General features: G+C 43.1%; 1 protein-coding gene across 1 annotated transcript in view; it reads left to right on the forward strand.

Moving 5' to 3' along the window:
• Positions 1–13,851, forward strand: part of pigt (phosphatidylinositol glycan anchor biosynthesis class T) — a 33,051-nt gene extending 19,200 nt beyond the window's left edge. The window contains exons 8-12 of the mRNA XM_033042003.1: positions 222–390; positions 1,334–1,534; positions 5,617–5,782; positions 8,795–8,878; positions 11,973–13,851. Of these exons, the coding sequence (XP_032897894.1) occupies positions 222–390; positions 1,334–1,534; positions 5,617–5,782; positions 8,795–8,878; positions 11,973–12,222 (870 nt within the window). The 3' untranslated portion in view covers positions 12,223–13,851. The remainder of the gene's footprint in view (positions 1–221; positions 391–1,333; positions 1,535–5,616; positions 5,783–8,794; positions 8,879–11,972) is intronic.
• Positions 13,852–23,479: the final 9,628 nt, after the last annotated feature.

Consider the following 23,479-nt stretch of genomic DNA (forward strand, 5'->3'; position numbering starts at 1 on the left):
TGCGTCTAAGGGGGTGGCTGAATATTTGGTTAGATTTTGTGAATGGTGGTAATTCTGATAGTGCAGCATGCTTTGGATTATTGGAATAGATTTTAATTTCAAGAGCGATGATGCAAATTCAAAATACAGCAAAGGAAATGGTTTTCTAACTAAATAGTTATTCTGTGCACTAGAGGCATTAAAAATGGTCTTCAAAAGCAAACGTTCTTTCAACTTTTTAGATTAATGACACCTATGAACTGATGCCACCGGTACCCATATGGCTTAATGCAACAGTACATGGTCAGAAGAGATTTTATGCTGTGTACAACTTGATGAATCCTGAGCTTTACAGCGCATCATCACACTCCTTGAATGTAGTCTTAAAATGGAAACCATCCAAACAGTTTGGTAAGTTATACTGTTATACATAGGCTACATTGGAATCTCTGTCTATATAGAGTAAGTAGAAGAGCTCAAGCCTTAAATTGGAGACACAAGAGACTGCTGCCTACCATTGAGTTCCTCTTAATCTGACGTAACAATACTGGAACTGACTTTGAATAGCAAGTACAGGAATCATGAAGGTATTTGTAGATATTGGGGGACGTCTACCTTCAAATTCAGGAGAATTTGGACTGACATGGTTGGTACAGACTTAATATACAGATACTAATTAAAGATACTAAGACTTCTGAAGAAGGTTCCCAACTCGAAACGTCACCTATTCCTTTTTTCCAGAGATGCAGTCTGACCTGCTGAGTTAGTCCAGCTTTTTGTGTCTATCTTCGGTTTAAACCAGCATCTGTAGTTCCTTCCAACAGCATTTCTATTTCCTTTTTGTTCTTTCCTAGTATTTATTGACATATTCTCCTAAATTTGAAGGTAGACATCCCCCAATATCTACAAATACCTTGTGAAGAAGGTTCTTGACCCGAAACATCACCTATCCTTTTCAGCAGAGATGCTGTCTGACCCGCTGAGTTACTCCAGCTTTTGTGTCTATCTTCAAAGAAAAATGCTGCACCACGAATGAATGGCCCAGAATGATAGAGATGTGAAGCTCTCTTCATTGCTCAGTTTCACCCGAGTGATCATAGCAAGGTTGTATATGTAGGGGGATGGAACAATCAGAGACACATGGCCAATATGGACGAAACAGAAATAGAGTTATTGGAAATAATCAAATGATACGATAAATTCTGCTTGGATTGACTTCGGGCTTGGATGTCAGGAAATCATGTTGAATATATCATCCTTTGCGGTAAGCATCTAGATCTATTTTTAGGTTGCTCTAAAGAGCCTTCCAACAATTATGTCCAAGTACTAACTATTACTTCTGATTTATTTGAAGCGGTCCCTGAAGTGCCTGTCTTCCACGCAGAGAGATATGTGAGTGGCTTTGGCCTTTGGACAGGAAGGATCAACACCCTGATCTACAATTATCACCCCTACCGATCATTCCCAGTGCTGATGATGGAGGTTGTACCATGGTACCTCCGGCTCTATGTCCACACACTCACCATCAACACAAAGGGCAAGGAAAACAAACCAAGTAAGTGATTTCTCCCTCCGCCCCCCCCCCCCCCCATCTCTTTCTTCCTACCTTCTCTAGTGCACCCTTCCCTCTGTCTTGCCCTTCCCGTCTCCCCCCACCCCCACCTCTTTCTTTCTTTCTCCCTCCCCATCATATTTTATCTAGTCTTCCTTCTTTCCATGACAGTGGTTAAAGCAGCAGGTATGTACAAAAGGTAATGAAATGGCCTGCAGAAACTCCTATGCATGTGCGTTACAAATGTCATCAGATTGAACGTGGTAGTTCTTTCCTCAGCAAACCACAGACTGCTTCATTATTGTAGAAGTAAATTAATTTTGCAATCAATAGGGAACAACTGCGCTTATGATGTATTGGAGTTGGGGTCTGATGATTGGGGTGATGTATTCAAAGGTAACTGGGCCAAAGACAGTGTCTTGGAGCTGAGATGATTCTCTTCAATTGTCACAACCATTTTCCTTTGACCAAGGTATGACAAAATTGGAGTGTTTTCCCTCGATTCTGATTGACTTCGATTTTATAAGGCTTCTCATTGCCTCCCTTGGTCAAAAGCTACCTTGATGTGAACAGCAGGCGGTCACAATTGGCGTCTAAAATTTGACTCTCTTATGTAGATTTGCAGATTTGGAACCAAATGTCTTGATATTATCTAAACCAAGCAGTTGAGAAGGGATTCTTAAATGCAAGGGCTATGACCCACTGCAGCTGGAGTTCAAAGCAAATGGAGGGTTGCTCTTCATTCATTATCGACCGAGTAGAATTATAAAGGAAAGTGTTCTGGGGGAATCTTAATACAAGCGCAATAGAGTGAATATCTGCATCTCATTCCTAATCTCATATATTTATAGTTGTGTTACATGGAAGTCTTCAATGTGGTGCTCTGGTGCAAGGAAAGGTTGTACCACCATGAACAGCCACTTGGTGGTACTGCAACTCAGGGATACGCAGCTATTACCAAGGAGGAGAAAAGTGTATTCAAAATGTATTCTTCAAGTCCATTAACTCCCCTATCCACACATCTGATTTGATTTTGATTAGCCATCAAAACCTCTCTTGATTAACCCACTTAATAAATTATTCTCACTGTTCTGGTAAATATTTGTCCATATCTGCACATAATTAAAATTCTGATCTTGTCATCTTCCAGTTTGGTGGTCTTTCTATTTGCTCAAAAATGTTTCGCAATAGCGCTACGATTTTTCGCCAGTTCACTCACCGTTCTCCTGTGCTGCGAGTGCACCAAGTTTAGTTCCGATCGGTTGAATGTCGTAAATGTTAGCGAGGTTTACAAATCTTAAAAACCGCACGTGTGCAGATCGATCTCCTCCTGCCAGTCAGCCCCGCGCAGATTAGTCTCTTCCCCAGATAATTCCCCTGTCACTCCCTGGAACGGTCAGCCCCTTCCTGCGCCATCGCGTCTTTACCGGACTTTCGAAGGGACTCGAAGCAGCCCAGCCCCAAGCAGCAGCCCAGCCCGGAGACGGAGACCCAGCCCAGCCCGGAATCGGAGATGTCGCCAAACGGAAAGCGGAGACTGATCCCGGCGGAGGAGAACGACCAGAGACCAGTGTCCGCTTTGAGTCACCATCGCACCGCAAATTCCAGCCACTACCCCTCTGGTTCCCCCCCCCCCGTGATGCTCCCCCTTCTCCCCCATGGCTCTTCCCCGTCTTTTCTCTGAGCTCACCCCCACAACTCCGGCCCGCCCACACACCCCTCTCCTCCCACACAACCCATCCCGCCCACACACCCCTCCCCCTCAAGCCCCCTGCCCACACACACCCCCACCCACACACACACATCCCCGTGCCCACACACACCCGCCCACTCACACCACCGCCCACACACACACCCCTGTGCCTACACCCACCCCCCCCCCCGCCAACCCCCACACCCCCACATACACGGCCCCACACACACACCCCTCCCCCCCACACACACACTCCTCCCCCACACACCTCCCCTGCCCACACCCCCACAACCCCTCCTGCCGCCCCTGTCAGATGCTCTCACATGATGGTATTTGCAGAGGCTTCTGTCCTTGTCCTAGATAGTATAGATTATGTTATTGTGAGGAGATATTGAGGAAACCATTGCAAGTTGTAATAGCAGAACTTGTGCTTCCCTGATAAGTTTAGAAATGGGGTTATTAGTTGACGATTGCACAAAGATCAACTCTGTTTGCATCCCATAACAAATAAGCCATCCATGCCTACCTGATAGCAATCGGGTAGATGCAGCAAGTGAAAGTCAAGCAATGGCTACTGCACAAAAGTACCTAACAATGTACCCTAGATATCCAGTGGCATTGCCATTGCTGAGTACCCCACCTTCAATATCCTGTGGGGAGTTTCACCAGTGATCAGAAAATCAATTGGACTAGGCAAATAAATATCGTTGCCAACAGAATAGATCATAAGCTGAGTATCTTGCAGTGAGTGATTCACCTCTACATATTTCAAAGCTTCTCCGCCATCTGCAAGCCACAAGTCAGAAGTGTGATGGAATACTCTACACTGCCTTGGATTAGCGTAGCTTTGACAACATTCGAAAAACTCAATATCATCAAAGCAGCCTACGTAATTGGCAGTCCATCCACCATCCTCAATATTCAATTCCCCAATACCACTCTGATATTGCCCCATTCCTTATGAATGAAACCATTTTAGCCCATTGACTATGTTGTTACACAAAGCAATCCTATTTCTCATCCCTTTTCTTTATAGCTTATCTGTTCTATGTTCACTGGTGCCAAGCAGTGTAAGTAACCTATCCTCTCCCATAAATCCTGGAGCTCCTTACTCAACAGTGTTATAGAATGCTTTCATGGGAAGGACGGTGATGTTTCAAGTAGATGGCTTACCATCACTTTAAGGATTGGCAACAAATACTGGCTTTTCCAGTTATGGCCAGATCCTGAAAATAAATAAATTAAAGAAAAATCCTATAGAAGGAGCAGATGCTTAATGTAATAAGTAATGGAATGTAACAATCTGTGAATATAATAGATCAGCCATTTGCACTGGATAATGGAGACACAAGTGATTGCAGATGCTGGATTCTCGAGTCAGGGTCTCAACCTGAAACCCTCCACAGTTGCTGCTTGAACTGCTGACTTCCTCCAGCAGCTTGATGATGTTGACCCTTTTGAATATTATTGCAGCTGCACTCATCCACGCAAGCAGTACACATTATTACATAGAAACACAGAAACATAGAAAATAGGTGCAGGAGTAGGCCATTCGGCCCTTCGAGCCTGCACTGCCATTCAATATGATCATGGCTGATCATCCAACTCGGTATCCTGTACCTGCCTTGGCTTACAATCTTGGCTTGTACCTTATAGGTTGTGGAAAGGCTTTGGAGGGAAGAGGTGAACCATTAAGCTTGTGAATATTCGTGTGGCCACAACTAGCAATCTAAGTTATTACAGTCAGTGGAGAACCAAGCATCACGTACAATTGTATTCAACACTTCCCATTGTCTCCCTGGGGGGTCATCTATTAATATGCTTCCCATGAGAACTTCTTTTGATTTCTAAATTTCAACTTTTTTCTTGCTTCTCTACATTTTCACTTTGCTATTGTAGGACGGTTTGTACAGAACTTTGTCATCTATGTATCATATATCATTGTCACCATCCTCCTAGAAGGCAGGAAGTTTCCTCAAGCAAGTTCTTCACCTTTTAGTCTGTATTGCCTGATTCCCATTCACCTTTTAACTTCTTCCAGCTCCTGAGCTTGATGCAATTAGATTACCTAATGTTGTAATTTAACATTATGACCAGTAGATGGCCTGGCCAGTTTTGTTACCATTTTAAAATATCTTTTTTTGAGTTGTCAAGCTACTACTGTGCTGTGAGATTCCCATTGGTTTCACTGTCTGCAATATCCTGTAGATTGCTAGTGTACATTGGATTTCATAAATCATTTATTGAACATACGTTATTAGATTACAGCATCATTGCGCCTTGAGTATTAGAAAGGCGCTATATAAATCCCATCCATTATTATTATTATTATTGTTTGTGAAATCGCAGCATTTAGGTAGCATTTTATAATTCCTGGTATGTTTGATGATAGGTTACATTCATTATCAGCCAGCCAAAGATCGAGAATGCCCCCATCTACTGGAGATGCTAATTCAGTTGCCAGCCAACTCCATCACGAAGATCAGCATCGAGTTTGAGAGAGCTCTATTAAAATGGACGGAGTATCCTCCTGATCCCAATCATGGCTTCTACGTTGGGTAAGGAGGTGGAATGGCCTTGGAGCCTCAAAAGATGTGGATGCTAGGAGAGGGTACAAAAGTAATAATGAGAATTGTGTGGAAGGTTTGGAGGACATGTGATAATGTTCAAATTAAAGATGGGGAGAAACTGTTCTAATTGTGGAAGGGCCAAGATTTAAGATGATTAGCAAAATACAGTGCATTCAGAAAGTTTTACAGACCCATTCTCTTTTTCCACATTTTATTATGTTACAGCCTTATTTTAAAATGGATTAAATTCATTTTTTTAATTCATCAATCTACACACAATACCTCAGAATGAAGAAGCGAAAACAGGTGTCTAGAAATTTTTGCAAAGTAATTAAAAAGAAATCACTGGAATATCACATTTACTTAAGTTATGACACTCAAAATTGAGCTTAGGTTCATCCTGTTTCCATTGATTATCCTTGAGATGTTTCTACAACTTGATTGGAGTCCACCAGAGGTAAATTAAATTGATTGTACATGATTTTGAAAGGCACACACCTGCCTGTATAAGGTCCTACAGTTGACAGTGCATGTTAGAGCAAAAACAAAGCCATGAAGACGAAAGAATTGTCCGTAGACATCCGAGAGAGGATTGTGTCGAGACACAGATCTGAGGAAGGGTATAAAATAAATTCTGCAGCATAGCAGGTCCCGAAGAGCACAGTGGCCTCCGTCATTCTTAAATCAAAGAACTTTGGAACAACTGGGACCCTACATAGAGCTGGCAGCCCAGCCAAAATGAGCATTCAGGGGAGAAGGGCCTTCGTCAGGGAGGTGACCAAGAACCCGATGGTCACTCTGAAAGAGCTCCAGAGTTCCTTTGTGGAGATGGGGCAACCTTCCTGAAGGATAACTATATCAGCAGCACTCCACCAATTAGGCCATTATGGTAGAGTGGCCAGATGGAAGCCACTCCTCAGTAAAAGGCACATGACAGCCCGCTTGGAGGCACCTAAAGGAGATTCTCTGGTCTGATGAAACCAAGATTGAACTCTTTGGCCTGAATGGCAAGCATCACTTCTGGAGGAAACCAGGCACCGCTCATCACCTGGCCAATACCATACCTACTCTGAAGCATGGTGGTGGCAGCATCATGCTGTGGGGATGTTTTTCAGCGGCAGGAACTGGGAGACTAGTCAGGATCGAGGGAAAGATGAACAGAGCGAAGTACAGAGAGATCCTTGATAAAAACCTGCTCCAGAGCATTCTGGACCTCAGACTGGGGTGGAGGTTCACCTTCCAACAGGGCAACAGCCCTAAACACACAGCCAAGACAATGGCTTTGTGACAAGTCTGAATGTCGAGTGGCCCAGCCAGAGCCCGGACTTGAACCCGATCGAACATCTCTGCTGTGTATCGATGCTCCTCAACCAACCTGACAGAGCTTGAGAGGATCTGCAGAGAAGAATGGAAGAAATTACTCAAATACAGGTGTGCCAAGCTTGTAGTGTCATACCCAATAAGACTTGAGGCTGTAATCGCTGCCAATGGTGCCTCAACAAAGTACTGAGCAAGGGGGTAGTCTGAAGAAGGGTTTCGGCCCGAAACTTTTCCCATCTCCTTCGCTCCATAGATGCTGCTGCACCCGCTGAGTTTCTCCAGCATTTTTGTGTACCTATTGTGTAAAGGGTCTGAATACTTATGTAAATGCGATATTTCAGTTATTTCTTTTTAATTACTTTGCAAAATTTTCTAAACACCTGTTTTCGCTTTTTTATTATGAGGTATTGGGTGTAAATTGATGATAAAAAAAAATGAATTTAATCCATTTTAGAATAAGGCTGTAACGTAACAAAATGTGGAAAAGGTGAAGTATTCTGAAAACTTTCTGAATGCACTGTAACCAAGTGTTAGCATCCAAAAGGCACTGAATCTGATGGAGACAGCTTTGTTTGGGACTTTCATACTGGAGCGGTACTAAAAAATTGTGGGAATGGTGAGGAAAGGGCAGGTTGGTAAACCACCTTTCTATGTTTCGGTGAAATTCAATTGGCAAAGAACCATCTTAGACCCAAGGGGACAAATGTCCTTCTGTGCTATGAATATTGTTTCATAGTTTGCATTTGCATTCAGGGTATAATTTCAAAAAGTATTTTGGGTACGGAAAGGAATGAAACAGGATGGTGAAATTGAAATGCAAATTCCCAGAGCTACGTCCAAAATATGGAAGTCATCCCCTTTGGGTTGTTGGACAAAAAATAGGAGTAAATTTAAAAAAAAAAGAAAATACTGGGAATACTCAAAAGATCAGGTCTGATATGTGCAGAGAGAAACAGATGAAACATTTTGGTTCATGGTCTTTCAGTTCAGATCCTGCGTGATCTGTTGAGCATTGTGTTTTTTTCCCTCCCAGAGTACCAGCAACTGCAGTTTTCTTTTTTTAATAGAATATTTAGTTAATAGTGAGAGACTGGGTTTGCAGAGAACTAATGGATTTGGGTATCCTTGCACACAGATTGCTGAAAAAAGGAACATTAGAGCTTAATAGAATGAAAAATGAAAAAAAACTGCAAATGCTGGAAATCCGAAATAAAACCTGAACATCCCAGAAACATTTAGCAGTTCAGATAGGATCTGTAGAAAGAGACATTAAGGTAATACTTAAAGTTGAAAATCCTTCATGAGAACTAGGAAAGAGAAAATAGATCAGATTTAAAGAGCAGAGGGAGTGGACGAGGAATGGACAGGATAAAAATAAATAGCTGCTTCTGTTGGGAATATCTAGGTTTGGCTACATCTGAAGTGTCCGAGAAGTCAGGCATTTCACCTTTTGAATTAATGCTCATAAAGTACAATCATTTTATTCATCTCTCATTGGCATGAGGAGTTTGACTAAATGATTTGAATTTGTGGATCTTGTGTTGATATGTCAAACGGTGACTTTGGTGTCACCAGCCAGTATATTAGCTAAGCACAGTGGTCATGCTGCAGAAATACCTTTATGGGAGATGTGTTAATAGAGAAGCACTGTGTTTGATGTTTCCTTCCTTTTATTTACAGCTCTTCTGTTCTGAGCGCACTGGTACCAAGCAGTGTAACTATGGAAACTAACAACACTAAACCCATGCCTCTTTTTAACAGACTGTAAGTATGAGTGATCTGTGTCATTTTAGATCTACGTGCTTATTTCCTTGCAAGAAAGATCTCATGTTCTTGTATAGATTTAAAAAAATCTCAAAGCAGTCAAGAGTTAAAAGCAATAGTAGTATCGCTGTTTGGTGGAGCATATAGAAGGGTTGCATTGAATATGGTGGTGGTGCTCACTGTGGAACTCCCAGATTTGTGCTCCCATATATAGTAGATGCTGGTTGGTTAATTGGTAGTTCTGAACTAATGTAGTGTAATGTTAAATTAATTAGGTTGAATAATGCTTAATGTGTGAGAGGGATACGTAATAAAGGAATAGAAAATAAATAGGAATAGAAAAGGAGGTGCAGACACTTAAAGCTTCACACCACCAGATTCAGAAACAACTACTTTCTTATAACTATCAGGTTCTTGAACCAAACTGCACAATTCTAATCCTGCCTCAACACCAGAACACTATATTTCACCTCTTGCGCCACTATGGAATTGTTTTTTCTCCCCAATTGTGTTTTACACGAGAGTTTTGTCTTTTTGTACATTTTTCTTTATGCTAGAAATGTGAATGTTATGCATAAGTTATGCATAATTTGTTTTAGTGTGCGTTGAGTCTATACGCCTGCGATGCTACTGCAAACAAGATTTTCATTGTACCGGTACCTCCTCGTACTTATGCATATGAAATTAAACTAAATTTAACTTGAATTGTCTTCTGCAAACTAGCATGGATCCATTGATTGGCTTCCTCCTGTTCAACTGTAATATAAGAAATTAGGGAACATTGAATACTGGGGTAACGTACATATTCTTCTCCACAGAAGTTTCAAAGTCCAGTGCTGTCACAGACTTGAGCCAGCATGTGCTGCCTGTGGTGTTGATTGAGGTTGCAATGCATTAGTAGACTCCCCAAGGGAAGAACCTTTGCAGCCTCCTCAGCTCTCAGCCTGCAAACTCTGCTCTGTGTGTGTTCCCCATTGACATCAGTGAGGAGAAACAATCATTGGGTGAATGGAAAGCAGACCTTGTCAAAAGCAAGCTGTTGGAAATATTCAGCAGGCCAGGCAGTATCTGGAGAAGGAGATAGACACAAAATGCTGGACTGACTCAAGTAGACGATGATCAAGGAAATGTACAATGGTTTTTTGTTGGCTGAGGGGAAGGTGACAACGAGGCATAGAAACAGTAAATTAATCAGGAGGACAGTGAAACTAGTAGAAGAACTAGGGGTTGGGAAGGACAGAGAGAGAGAGGGCAAGCAAGGGTTACTTGAAGTTAGCGAAATCAATATTCGTATAGCTGGGTTGTAAGCTGCCCAAGCGAAATATGAGGCGCTGTTCCTCCAATATGCGTTTGGCCTCACTCTGAGAGTGGAGGAAGTCCAGGACAGAAAGGTCAGTGTGGGAGGGGGAGTTAAAGTGTTTACCAGGCAATCGCGTGTGCCCAGGCAGACTGAGCAAAAGTGTTCAGTGAAACGATCGCCCACACTAATATACTATAGTGTATAGGCATGGCATTCTAACCTTAGAAACAGTATTAAGGATATAATTAAAAAGCCAGAGGTAACTAAATAGTTAATAACTATAAATCATACAAAAGTGCTTAATACCGTATGACAATTAAAAAGAGTTATATGACCAAATAGATAAGAGCTTCAAGGATAATATGAAAAGGGGCTTCTATGGAAATGACAACTTTAATGCACAATGTTTTTAGTTATATTAGGGAATTATATTAGGAGTAATGTGAGCTCCTTGGAAACTGGTAATAGTTATGTAATGGAAAAAGAGCATTGTTCATGTAAAGCAACTTTGGATTAATATTTATTGTATTTGAAGAGAGATCATGGTGGGCTATCTAAGGAAAGTAACAGTGATAGGGTCTTGGCACAGCTAATGCAAGTAAATGAATCATAAAAAAATATGCGTCAATAGGTGCCAGTTCCCAGGTTTTTAAAGGAATTAGATATCAAATTATATTTTTTGGAAAGTTCTCTTGATTCAGGAACCATTGTGCCCGATTGGAAAATTAGACACTCTATCCAGAAAAGAAGACTGAGATAAACAGGGAATTGTAAATATTTGAGCCTCATGTGTTCTGTTCAGAGTTGATAGAGACTATATTTAAGGATGGGTGATTTAGCACTGATCAGAAAGAATAGGTTGTGCCTCAGTTCTATGAGCTTCAACTTTAACTAACAAAATCCAAGGAATTTTATCAAATCTCTTTGTGGCCAAGTAGTATATATAGACATTTCCCACCTCATGTTTAATCATCAGATTAAACATGAAGTGGGAAATGTCTATATATACTACTTGGCCACAAAGAGATTTGATAAAATTCCTTGGATTTTGTTAGTTAAAGTTGAAGCTCATAGAACTGAGGTTATTGGCACAGTAAGTTCGCTTAGCAGCAGATCAGTTAATGGGATGTTGTCTAGTTGATTAGTTTAGATACACAAATATGGACTAGCAGGATAATTGACAGGTATAAAAAGTAATCAAACAGCTAATGGAAACTCTATCTGGATTATAACATGAGTTTGGAGTCGTGCAAAAGCTAGAGAGCTTTAAGAAGATGAATTTAATCATTTGTGGGCACCACAAGTTCAGGAGGATGTGTTAGCCTTGGAAGGGGTGCAGTGAACACACAAGAATGATACTTGAACTCCAAACATTAAATGTAAGATGACACAAACTTGGTAATGTTCCCAGAAACTACCAAGAGAAAACCAAGGGTGATGTGTTCATAAATGACAGGGTAGATTATAGAAAATGATTTGTGATATTTACTTGCAGGGATATCTCCAAAGTTTAAAGCCAAGAGTAAAGTTAGGAAACCCATCTCCAAGCATGTAATGGTAGAAGTTTGGTGTATACGGAATTGGGTCACAGGCCGGCAATGTTTAGTTTGCTTTAGTTTAGTTTAGAGATAATGATATCAATGAAAATCAGAGTAGACTCTGAGCTAAACAATTTCCTATGTTCTTGTGTGAAGAGTACTGCAAATTCAGATGAGAATAAGTGTGGATATTCAACTTTTGTTAAAGAGGCACGGAATTCATTTTGTGACCAATGAAATATTTATTTTGTTGCAGGTTTCCATTCAATGATCCCTCGGTTTATTTTGTCAGACTTTACACCGAGGCCTTGCTGGTAAATTTACCCACACCTGATTTCAGCATGCCCTACAATGTCATCTGCCTGACCTGCACTGTGGTAGCAGTTGGTTATGGCTCCTTCTACAACCTGCTCACAAGGACCTTCCAGATCGCTGAGCCCACTGGTGGGGTAGCAAAGAAGATTGCTAACGTAATCCGTAGACTGCGTGGGGTGCCGCCCATCTGAAGTTGCCACATTTATGAAAGCAGGTGTGGGGAAAAGCACCAAAATGGGTGACTCCTCCCAAATTGGGTTAACTGCATTTCATTGCTACATTAGTTTCTCATGCTCTTTGTTGAAATGATTTGAGTACTGGGAAGCTTTGATGTGCTATACAACTACTGTATTCACCAGGTCAGGCACTGTGAACTATTTGTTGTCATTACATTGTGGGGGGGTGTTTGGACTGCCTTTTGTTTAGTATGGTGGGGGACAAACTTTGGTAAGGCTGATAAGCTACAATATATGGAGCCTATACATTGTAAGGAGATATATCTGGTGTCATATGCTAGAGACTCTTACTTAAATCTTTGTACACCACATCTTCTTTAGATCCATTTAGTCATTTTGTGGGGGGATAATTTTTATAAATGAACACTCCAACTTAAAATGAGTCAGGTTGATGAAGAGGGGATACTTTTAACATCCAGGTGTTCACTATCCAATAGTTTGGGTGCCTCATTGCGCTGCTGAGGTTTATTCCTGTAGCCCCATTTTGTACTAACAACTTCACTGTGGTTTGCATCGTCATCCGGGCAACCTAACAACAGACATCTTTTTAGAGCTCATCGTAAGTTATATTGGAAATACCGGCTCGAGTCTTTGCAATGGAGCTTGCAACAAGCATTTGACTCAAAGCAGCAGTTGCAAGGATCCTCTGTTCAGTGACTTCAAGAAAATAATGAAAGGAGTAAGTGATAACATTTAAAGCTTGGGTTTGATATTTTCATTGGTAATAAGCTTTAGCCAGCATGATTTTGTAGTGGTTATCTTGTTTTTAAACTACCATTTGCATGACTCGTTCCACTTCATTCTTGGGACTCTCTTCTGAACAGCAAGATTGTTTTCTTCAACCTACAGTCCTCATCTCCAGCCAGGATTAGATATGGTCTTGACGGATCACATCCTATAGCCTGAGCAAAAAAACAAACAGAGTCCCAACCCGAAACGTAGTTTGATGTTTGTCTATTCCCTCCACAAAAGCTACCTGAACTGCTGTATACTTGCAGCACTGTGTTCTTTTGCTCAGTGTCTGCAGTCTCTTGTGTCTACATCCTTAGTTTAATGTGTTTGAAAATCCTAAATCCAGTCTTCACCCTGACACAATGTAACTTTGTCACCATGTTTTGTGTAGGATCCTCCTCAGATGTGGCACCTGTCTCTATGATCAACTCTACGCCCTATATATATATATATATATATATATGAGGAGTTTTTTTTGTTTGTATATTAGGGTTCCTGTAATGAAACTATTTCCATTCAGGAAGCACTCGACTGATTATGAGGAATTCATTCATTATTTCCAGGCCCAATTATGGTAAGAAATTAAGTGTCCTCCCTTAAATTAACAGTAAATTGTGGAAAATGTAAACGTCATGTTTAAGAGAGAGTGAACTTTAAGTTATGTTGCAATTCCACACAAAAGATTATAACAATGGTTGGGGTTATAAATATTGTAGGTATAATGTCATTAAATGTACTCTGGCGAGTAATGGGATTGAAGCCACACAAAACTGAGGTAAACGGGCAATAAATGTATTGCATCCCTAAACTGAATTCATCTCCTAAATAAAATATCATCTGTTCTTCTTTGGACTCTGTTTCAGTCTGAATGTTCCTTTCAATGGGAATGTCAAATTTCAAATTACATCCAGATTGGGCAAGGTTTACATTAATCACACAAATTGATGTGAGCTAAATGGATAAACGTTTTCCATTGGGAATGAGAATTTGAAGTGAATCATTTCCTAAATGAGCATCAGTTGTTGTGATAACTAAGCAAAAAATCAGAATTGATTTTTTAAAAGTGTAGTATGCTTTTGAAAAGGCGGTCCTTCCAGGAATCCACTCGGCAACGACTTGCATGCTTTTGTATGGTACCTTTTAACAAAATTAAACATTGCAAGATGTTTAGGAGTATTATTAAACAAAAATGGACACTGGGCCACAGTGTGAATGATCAAGATCTTGGTCAAAGAGGTAGGCTTTTAAGGGAAGGAAAGAGGCAAGAAGGCATGGAGTTTGAGAGGGGAACCCCAGAGTTTGCTTCCAAAGCAGCTGATAAGGGAGTAATACAAATTGTGAGTGTGCAAGAAGCTGAATTGGGGAACTTAGAAATCTAGAAAGCTTGTGCACGAAGGAATTGCAGATGCTGGTTTACACCGTAGACCCAAAGTGCTGGAGTAACTCAGCGGGACAGCCAGCATCTCTGGAGAGAAGGAATGGGTGACATTTTGGATTGCGACCCTTCTGATTTACTCCAGCATTTTGCGTCAATTTAGAAAGCTTGTTGGTCTGGGGAAGAGGTTGCAGAGACAGATGTGGATGCAAGGTTGTGGAGACAATTGAAAAAGGTGAGGATTTAAAAAATGAGACATTTGTCAGTGTGGCAGCCAGTTCAGATATGACAGGCAAACAAACATAGACATGGGCCTAAGACATGGGCAACTCTGTTTACAAAGGGTAGATGAAAGGCTGGCAAGGAGAGCATTAGGATAGACCAGACTGTTGGCAGTAAAGTTGTTAATGAGATTTCAGTAGCAACTGAGCTAAGTCAAGGGCCGAGCTAAATAATAATATAGGGTAGAAATAAGCGCTCTTCACAATGTGAGTGGTAGCTAAGGTCAATTAAAAACTCAGCTGCATCAACACACTGCCAAGGTTTCAAACTAGTCTTCAACCATGAATATAAATGATGATCAGGGAACAGACACTACAAGAGGAGCATGAAGATTTTGTTTCAGTGGCAGGGTGGAATGCATATACAATAGTTATGTGGAAAGATAAATAAGCACAAGTCATTGTCAGGCTGCAATTAAATAAATCAAATGGAACAAAACCAACTGAATAATGAAGAATTGAAGAAGGATGAGGTGATTTAATTTGATGAAGCCAATTGGTTAAGAAAATTGGGGAAGGGATTATTTTAATACACCCCAGATCACAATGTTGTGTTTGTCTTTGTGAGGGATATTGTAATGTTGTGAGGGGAATGATGGGATTCAAGCCAAACTGATGGAAAGATCGGGATGGATTAAAGAGGTCGCAAGAAGCTTAAGGGCTTTGGGCAGTAGTTAACAAAATGGTGGGATTAAAGGGCCTGTCCCACTTGGGCATCATTTGCGCGTCACGCAGGTGGTGCGCGAAGATTTTGTGAATCCCAAAATCCTGGGGCGCAGTGCGCGTGACTGCGCGTCACTGCCTACGTCACCAAGCACCATGCGCGCGTAATTCATGCCATGCGCGCATCACGTGCGCGTCACGCGTAAATGACACCCAAGTGGGAAAGGCCCTTAAGGGTGTGTTTTATGAAGACAACAATAATGACATAAGAAGGCCTGAACCTTATTCCTAGGGTTGACATGTCCAACACTAGAGGGCGTAACCATAAGGAGAGTGAGAAAGTTTCATGGAGATGTGAGGGGCAAGCTTTTAAAACAAACTGTAGTGAGGACTTGGAATGTATTGCTAGGGATGGTGATGGAGGCATACGATAGTGGTGATCAAGAGGCTTTTAGATAGGCACATGGAACTGCAGGGAATAGAGGGATATGGATCATGTACAGGCAGATGAGATAAATTTAACTTGGCACCATTTTTGGCACAAAAATTGAGCCAATGGGCCTGTTCCTGTGTTGTTTTATGTTCAATATTTAATGACAATGAGAACTGTCCACAACAATGAATATTGAGCCCCTGGAAGGGAAGTTATTAATAGTTTGAATAGAATAGTGTTAAATGAACAAGAGGTGGATCTCATGGACAATATTAGCTTAAAAAAAGCTAGATAGGAGATGGCACAGAATTTAGAAAATAATGTTATTCCAGCATTAAAGAAGCAGGGAATTATTTCAGATGGCTGAGCTGGTTGTCAAACAGGGAGCCAGAGGCAATCGAATGGGCGGTCTTGAATTTTAAGCTAAAATATCCTGGACATGCACAAGGTCCCACAGCAGCAATGTGAACAAATAATTTGTTGCCTTCATGATGTTTATAGAGAGATAAGGGGGAGGGAGAGCTCAATTTCAGTTTGGTGACTTTGTTAATATCCTTCCTCATTCATAGATCAAAAAAACTATTAAAACTCACCATTAACACTGCATTGTACCATGGGTTAGACGTAAAGTGTGGAGTAAATCTGCAGGCCAAGCAGCATCTCTGGAGAAAAGGAAAAGATAACATTTTGAGTCTGAAGAAGGGTTCCAACCTGAAACGTCACCTATTCCTATTGTCCGGAGATGCTGCCTGACCAGCTGCGTTACTCCTGCACTTTGTGTCTAACTTCGGTATAAACCAGCATCTGCAGTTCTTTCCTACACATATACCATGGGTTTTTGACACAAGCCTCCGGACTGAGACTTCAAGAGCTAACTGCTTCAGTCCAGAATGCTGACATTTTTGGATGAATTAGATTTAGCAAGCCGAGAGTATATTCTTGGTTATTGTTATCCGTATGTTCCATTGTTCAAAGAGGTGTTGATGTCATTGATTCAGGAAGAAGTGAAGGAGTATCAAGAAGGTGCAGCAAAGAAGATCACAGGACAGTACTCAGACCGAGCTGCAAGGCAGCAAATTATTCTCATCGATCCTTTCTGCTTAGTTTATCAATGCATCTTTAATTTGACCAGTTCTGACACGTACCATAATAATTTCTCAATCAATACAGTTTTATGGGTGTTCCTGTAACAATAATAATTTTATGAAGATTAATAATTTATCTACCAGCAGGTTCCATTATTAATTTCAGAAAAGGCCCAACATGTTTACAAATCTCCTGCTGCTTATTCTTCCAGCTCTCTTGATCTGGTTGTGTAATAGCTACAGCTTGGGAGGTGGAAAGCCTCCAAACTTTGCTTATTAACGGGGTAATCGTGGAAGTACAGAGCAGCTGTTTGCCCATGGAACCCGTGCTACCCTTCTGCTCTGCTCATTGAAGCAGAATTAATTCAGCAGCTTGTGGGCAATTAAGTATGTATCCGGCCTTGAGGTTACAGAGTGTGGGGGTGTACATTTCTGCTGGGTTTGGTAGTCTACAATTCCCCACAAATGCCCATTTCCTAGCTGCCAGGTCTGGCCTGAGTTTAGCACGGAAACAGGCCCTTCAGCCCACCGAGTTCGCAATGACCAGCGATCCCCGCACACCAACACTATCCTACACACTATCCAAGCCAATTAGCCTACATACTTGTACGTCTTTGGAGTGTGGGAGGAAACCCACACAGGTCACGGGGAGAGCGTACAGATGGCACCCGTAGTCGGGATTGAACCCGGGTCTCTGGCGCTGTGAGGCAGCAACTGTACCGCTGCGCCACCATGCAGCCCCAGGTTTATCCCACTGGATACATGAGAGGGGCATCTTTGGTGTGAAGGTAGTGAATAGCCGGCTGAAGGAAATCAGGGATGCAAAACAGCCCAAAATTAAGGGAATGCCGAGATCTTGAAAACAGAGCGCAGGAGGTTACAGAGATGGGAGGGAGTGAGGCCATAGAGGAACTTGTACATAATGTTGCAGAACTGATGACTCTCTTACCTGACATTCCTTTCAAAGAAGCTATGCTATCCTAGTCTCTTGCAGCAGAGGTTATTTGTAAACTCTGCTCCTTAATAATCCACACTCTTCCTCCTGATTGCAGAATAAGACGGGGAAGCTCAAGTGAGCCCTTTGCATCTGACTCTGCATCACATGGTCATTTATTTGCTTGTCCAATGATCTACTCAGAATCATTGGGCCAATAGGAATAAAAGTGTAACAGGGAAATATGTTCTGGACTTTATAAACTCCACCATCAATAGTGTCACTTCCCTCAAACGGGTGACCATATTCCCGAATCAGAAGCCATGGATGAACAGCGAGGTCAGGCTACTGCTGAATGCACGGGACACCGCTTTCAGGTCAGGCGATGCCCAAGCCTGCAGTTCATCCAGGGCTAACCTGAAGAGGGGCATCAAGAAGGCCAAGCACTGCCATAAGCTAAGGATTGAGGAGCACTTCAACTCCGACCCCCGACGCATGTGGCAAGGCATCCAGGCCATCACGGACTATAGACCCACCAACACCACCCCCACATCAGGCAACGCCTCCTTCCTTGAGGAGCTTAACCACTTCTATGGCCGCTTTGACAGGGACAATCTAGAGATGGCCATCAAGGCTGTGCTCCCTGCCGATCACCAGCCCCTCACACTACGACGTGTACGTGGCACTGAGTAGGACTAATGCACGCAAGGCTGCTGGCCCTGACGGCATCCCCGGGCGTGTCCTCAGGGCCTGTGCTGCGCAGCTGACAGACGTCTGGGCTGACATCTTCAACCTGTCACTTGCCCAAGCAGTTGTCCCCACGTGCCTTAAAACCACCTCCATCGTGCTGGTGCCAAAACACTCCACTGCGGCAAGCCTCAACGACTTCCGCCCAGTTGCACTTACTCCCATCATCACCAAGTGCTTCGAGAGGCTGGTCCTGGCACACCTCAATGGCTGCCTACCCCCCACATTGGATCCCTATCAGTTCGCCTACCGCAAGAACAGGAGTACGGAGAATGCCATCTCAACGGCACTTCACTCCGCCCTCTCCCACCTCGACAACAGAGAAACTTACGTAAGAATGCTGTTCATCGATTACAGCTCAGCATTCAACACCATTATACCCTCTAAACTGATCACCAAACTCGGTGACCTGGGCATCGACCCCTCCCTCTGGAACTGGATATTGGACTTTCTAAGTACAGACCCCAGTCTGTTAGGTTAGATAAGCACACCTCTTCAACCCTCACCCTGTGTGTTGAGCCCCCTCCTCTACTCCCTCTTCACCTACGACTGCACACCTGTACATGGTACTAACACCATCATCAAGTATGCAGATGATACAATGGTGATTGGCCTCATAAGCTAACTGCATTTCGTTGTCTCTGTACTGTACACTGCACAATGACAATAAAGTTTGAATCTGAATCTGAATCTGATAAAAGCACAGGCACAGCTGTAGAGGATCTGGGTTTGAACGTGACCTCAAGTGCCATCTGTGTGGAGTTTGTACATTCTACCTGTGACCACATGGGTTTCTCCAGGTTCTCAGGTTTCCTCATACTTCCCAAAGAACTGTGGCCTCAACTAATTGCCCCCAGTGTGTAGGGAGTGGATGCAAAAGTGGGATAACATAGAACTAGTGTGTACGGGTGGTCGATGGATGGCGTGGACTCTGTGGGCCGAAGGGCCTGTTTCCATGCTGTATCTCAAAACTAAAAAAAGTAAAAGAGTGAGAGGGGACCCCTGCTAGCTGACATTGTTGGCTCAAGTGAGGGAGCCCCCTTCTTGGGCAAGTGACGACACATTGGTTTCTCAGCATTGTTGCATAGACGCTGCATGCATTCATAGAATGCTAACACAGTGAAGTGGTCACCAGCCCAGAGATGGACCCTTTCTCAGGGCGATTGGGACCAGAAATACTAACAGAGGCCTCAGAACCCATTCCTAATTCAATGGCTCTTTCCTTCCTGCAGTCAATGGCTATGCAGTGGCATTGTCCAGTAGAGCAACTCACTTGGTCTTGGCTGATGATTGCAGCCTGCACTCAGTTTGGCCATGAGGACAGCTTAACTCTTTTAAAAAATTCTATTATAATCTATCTATCTATTTATTTATTTATTTGTCTGTTTGTTTATTTATTTATCTATTTATTTATTGTTTCTTTGTGTTCATTTTCACCAAAAATAATTTAAATCAACTATTTACAAAAATGATATGCACAGTACAAAGATACAAACAAACCCACCACCATACACAAAGTAAAGCAAATATTCTTAAATACTGAATAAACTACTATACAACTATATCACCATCCTTATTGAGGAAGCATTCCACCCACCCGAAGGTTGTGTAAGAGCCCAGCGATCCCGGAAATCCCCCAGGGTGCCCGTGGACAGCGCGTAGTCCCTTGCTAGTACCACCCGACGTAACCCTGCAAAAGGGGCAGGCAGCCAGCACGGGCAGAGCCCTCTTCTGAGTCATTCGTAACTGTCACTGTATGTCATGTTGTTACTTGTGGGCGGAGCACCAAGGCAAATTCCTTGTATGTGAATAATTGGCCAATAAACTTACTTACTTCCGCCTGGCGCCATGACTCGCGGATGGCCAGGTCTAGGAGCAACCCAACCAGGACATCTTCGGCCTTACCCTCTCCCCTACGCACAGGGTGTCCAAAGATGAGGATGGTGGGTGTGAAATGCAACCAGAAGGCAAGGAGCAGCCCCTTTAGATATTGGAACAGGGGCTGCAGCCTCACACACTCCATACACACATGGTACACAGACTTTTCCAGCCCGCAACAGTGGCAGGCAGCTGGCGAGTCTGTGAACCGCGAGAGAAACAGGTTGCAAGGGACTCCTCGTTGCAGTACCCTCCACCCCAGGTCCCCGATGTAGAGGGGGAGAATCCCTGCATAGAGGGCCCTCTCGTGACCAAAAGGCAACACCGACCGCCACTTTGTGTCCGTATGGTGGACAAGGGCGAGGAAGTGCAGGGTGTGGAGGAGGAGCCTGTAGTGGAAGACGCCTCCCACACCTTAACTCTTCGAAGGGTGTGTAAGAGTACAACAGTCAGCCAACTCCTGATGATCCAATTTCATTCCAAACCCCTGTAGACTTTCCTTATTGAGCTCTGCACAGGAAGAACAAGCTTAAACTCGCAGGCGACTGGTCCTCAGTGAAGTCTCCTTAAATGGGGAAACATTGGGAATCTGGACTTCCCTTCACGTCCGCTGCTGACAAATTCTTTACCCCTGTGTTCATGAAGTTACCGTCGTCAAAAGTAGCCTGGTAGCACCTCCAGCAAATGCCCGTCTGTTATAGGAAAGATGTTGTCACGCTGGAAAATGTGCAGAGGTGATTTACGAGGATGTTGCCAGGACTCGAGAGCCTGAGCTGTAAGGAGAGGGTGAGCAGGCTAGGACTCTATTCCTTGGATCACAGGAGGAAGAGGGGTGATATTACAGAGGTGTATAAGATCATCAGAGGAATAGATCGAGTAAATACACAGAATATTCTACCCAGAGTAGGGGAGTCAAGAACCAAATTCAATGATACTTTATCGTCACATGTACCGAGTTACAGTGAAATGCTTTGTTTGCATACAACCCAGTAAACTCATACTGCTGACCTCACCTGGGCAGCACACAAAGGTTGCCATGTTTCTGGCTCCAACACAATTACAAAAGTTCACTGAATAATCCTATCTTCTGCCTTCCGCAGCAGATGCCCCCCCCACCACCAGGTCCCCCCATCATTCTCGACAGCCCCCCCCCCCGCTGCCTGGTAGCTCTCGACGGTACCTCAGTCTCGACCATCCCCCTATGATCTCGGCAGTTGCTCCCACCAGCAAAGGACATAGGTTTAAGGTGAGCGAGGAAAGATTTCATAGGAACCCGAGGGGCAACCTTTTTTTACACCAAGGATGGTGGGTGTATATTACAAGTTGCCAGACAGGGTCATTGAGGCAGATACCAACACAACATTGTATAAACATTTGAACAGGTACATGGATAAGATCGGTTCAGAAGAACACGGCCCAAACGCAGCCAGGTGGACTACTGTAGATGGGTCATGTTGGTCAGTGTGGGCAAGTTAGGTCGAAGGGCATGTTTCAATGCTGTATGACTCTGCAAAATCTTCAGACGTTGCTGCTTTGTTCTCCCTCTCACTCATCAAACACAATTCTGATGAAGTTTGCACTAAAATAGCTGAGTATGCAGGTCACAGTCTCAACTGCAAAGTGGCCGCAGTGCGGAAGCAAAACTGAACACTGTGTTGATACGCACAGTGAAGTGTCAGCGGTGAATGGAACATTGATTGAGAAGAAGGCACCCAACCATCTATGCAGTGATCAGCTATGACACGGGTAAGACTCCTGTGTCCCAACAAAGGATTGAACTCTGAGCTGCGCATTTCTACCTCTCCATCTGGCAAGGCTCTTGCTTCCTAACTGGCACTTTCACCTCCAGGTCACCTATGAGCAGAACCGTTTGGAAAAGGTGAGGAAAGGTTAATTGGCAGACCTTGTTGGTCTTACCCCCTTTCTCTCCCACCCCCCCCACCCCCCTCCCAACCCCCCTCAATCAGTCTTAAGTGTCCTGACCCGAAACGCCACCTATCAATGTTCTCCAGTAATGCTGCCTGACTTGCTAAGTAACTCCAGCACTTTGTGTCATTTTTTGTGGTAAACCAGCATCTGCAGTCCCTTGTTTCTACATTTTGATTGGCAGACCCCTGACTGGGTTTCACTGCAGAATAATGCATGCACCTGTGTGACGATTCTTGCAGTTGAACTGAACTCAGTTGCACTGTTCAGCTGATCATCTGCGGTGAATAATCCTGCACTCCGAGCTGTACATAAAAACCTGGCTTTCAAAAAGGAACAATCATGTCTGTTCTATATCAAGTAAATTGAAATCCAGCACTGTCACTTATATATTGTTTATACATCATGCAAATATTTAGTCCTCCTCCTGCCAAGGGACCCTCCACATAAGGCACGACATTAAATCAGATTGTCTCATGATTCAGCTTACAACTAGTTGCAGAACCTTACTGCCAATTGACTATTGTGCTTCCTATGTCTCTCACTATACTGTAAACACACCACATTGGCTATAAAGTCCTTCAGAACATCCTATACTCCTTATCAATGGCAGCTGTTTTTCCCATTCTTTTTATTTAACATTGGTCTGCAAGGCACACCCTGAGACAAATGCAACTCACCATGACATGAGAATAGGAAGGAATTGCAGATGCTGGTTTCAACCAAAGATAGATGCAAAAAGCTGGAGTAACTCAGCGGCATATCTGGCGAAAAGGAATAGATGACATTTTGGGTCGAGGCCCTTCGTCAGACTATGAGAGTAGACTGGCCACCATGGCTCTCTACACAGAAATATACCAGCCTGGCCTCTACCAGTACAGGTTAGGTATGTTTTAGTCAATACATACCCTCTTTAAATGATCCTGTGCTTCCACCTGGTAGCTCTAGACCTGTCTATTGTGGGTGTGGCCAGGCAAAAGCTCATGGTCACTGGGACAAATGACATCACCACAAATAACATCACAACTGATGTTATCTCCTTTTGTGGATGTCCTGCCCCTAAAGTTATACAGGTGCCTTCAATGTCTGCTGGAGGGCTGAGGAGGTATAGGAGACAGTGGGATCAGTGTGTCACACACAGTGCAGACCCACCTGTCT

The sequence above is a fragment of the Amblyraja radiata genome, chromosome 23 (genome assembly GCF_010909765.2).
Source record: "Amblyraja radiata isolate CabotCenter1 chromosome 23, sAmbRad1.1.pri, whole genome shotgun sequence".
Classification (NCBI taxonomy): Eukaryota; Metazoa; Chordata; class Chondrichthyes; order Rajiformes; family Rajidae; genus Amblyraja; species Amblyraja radiata.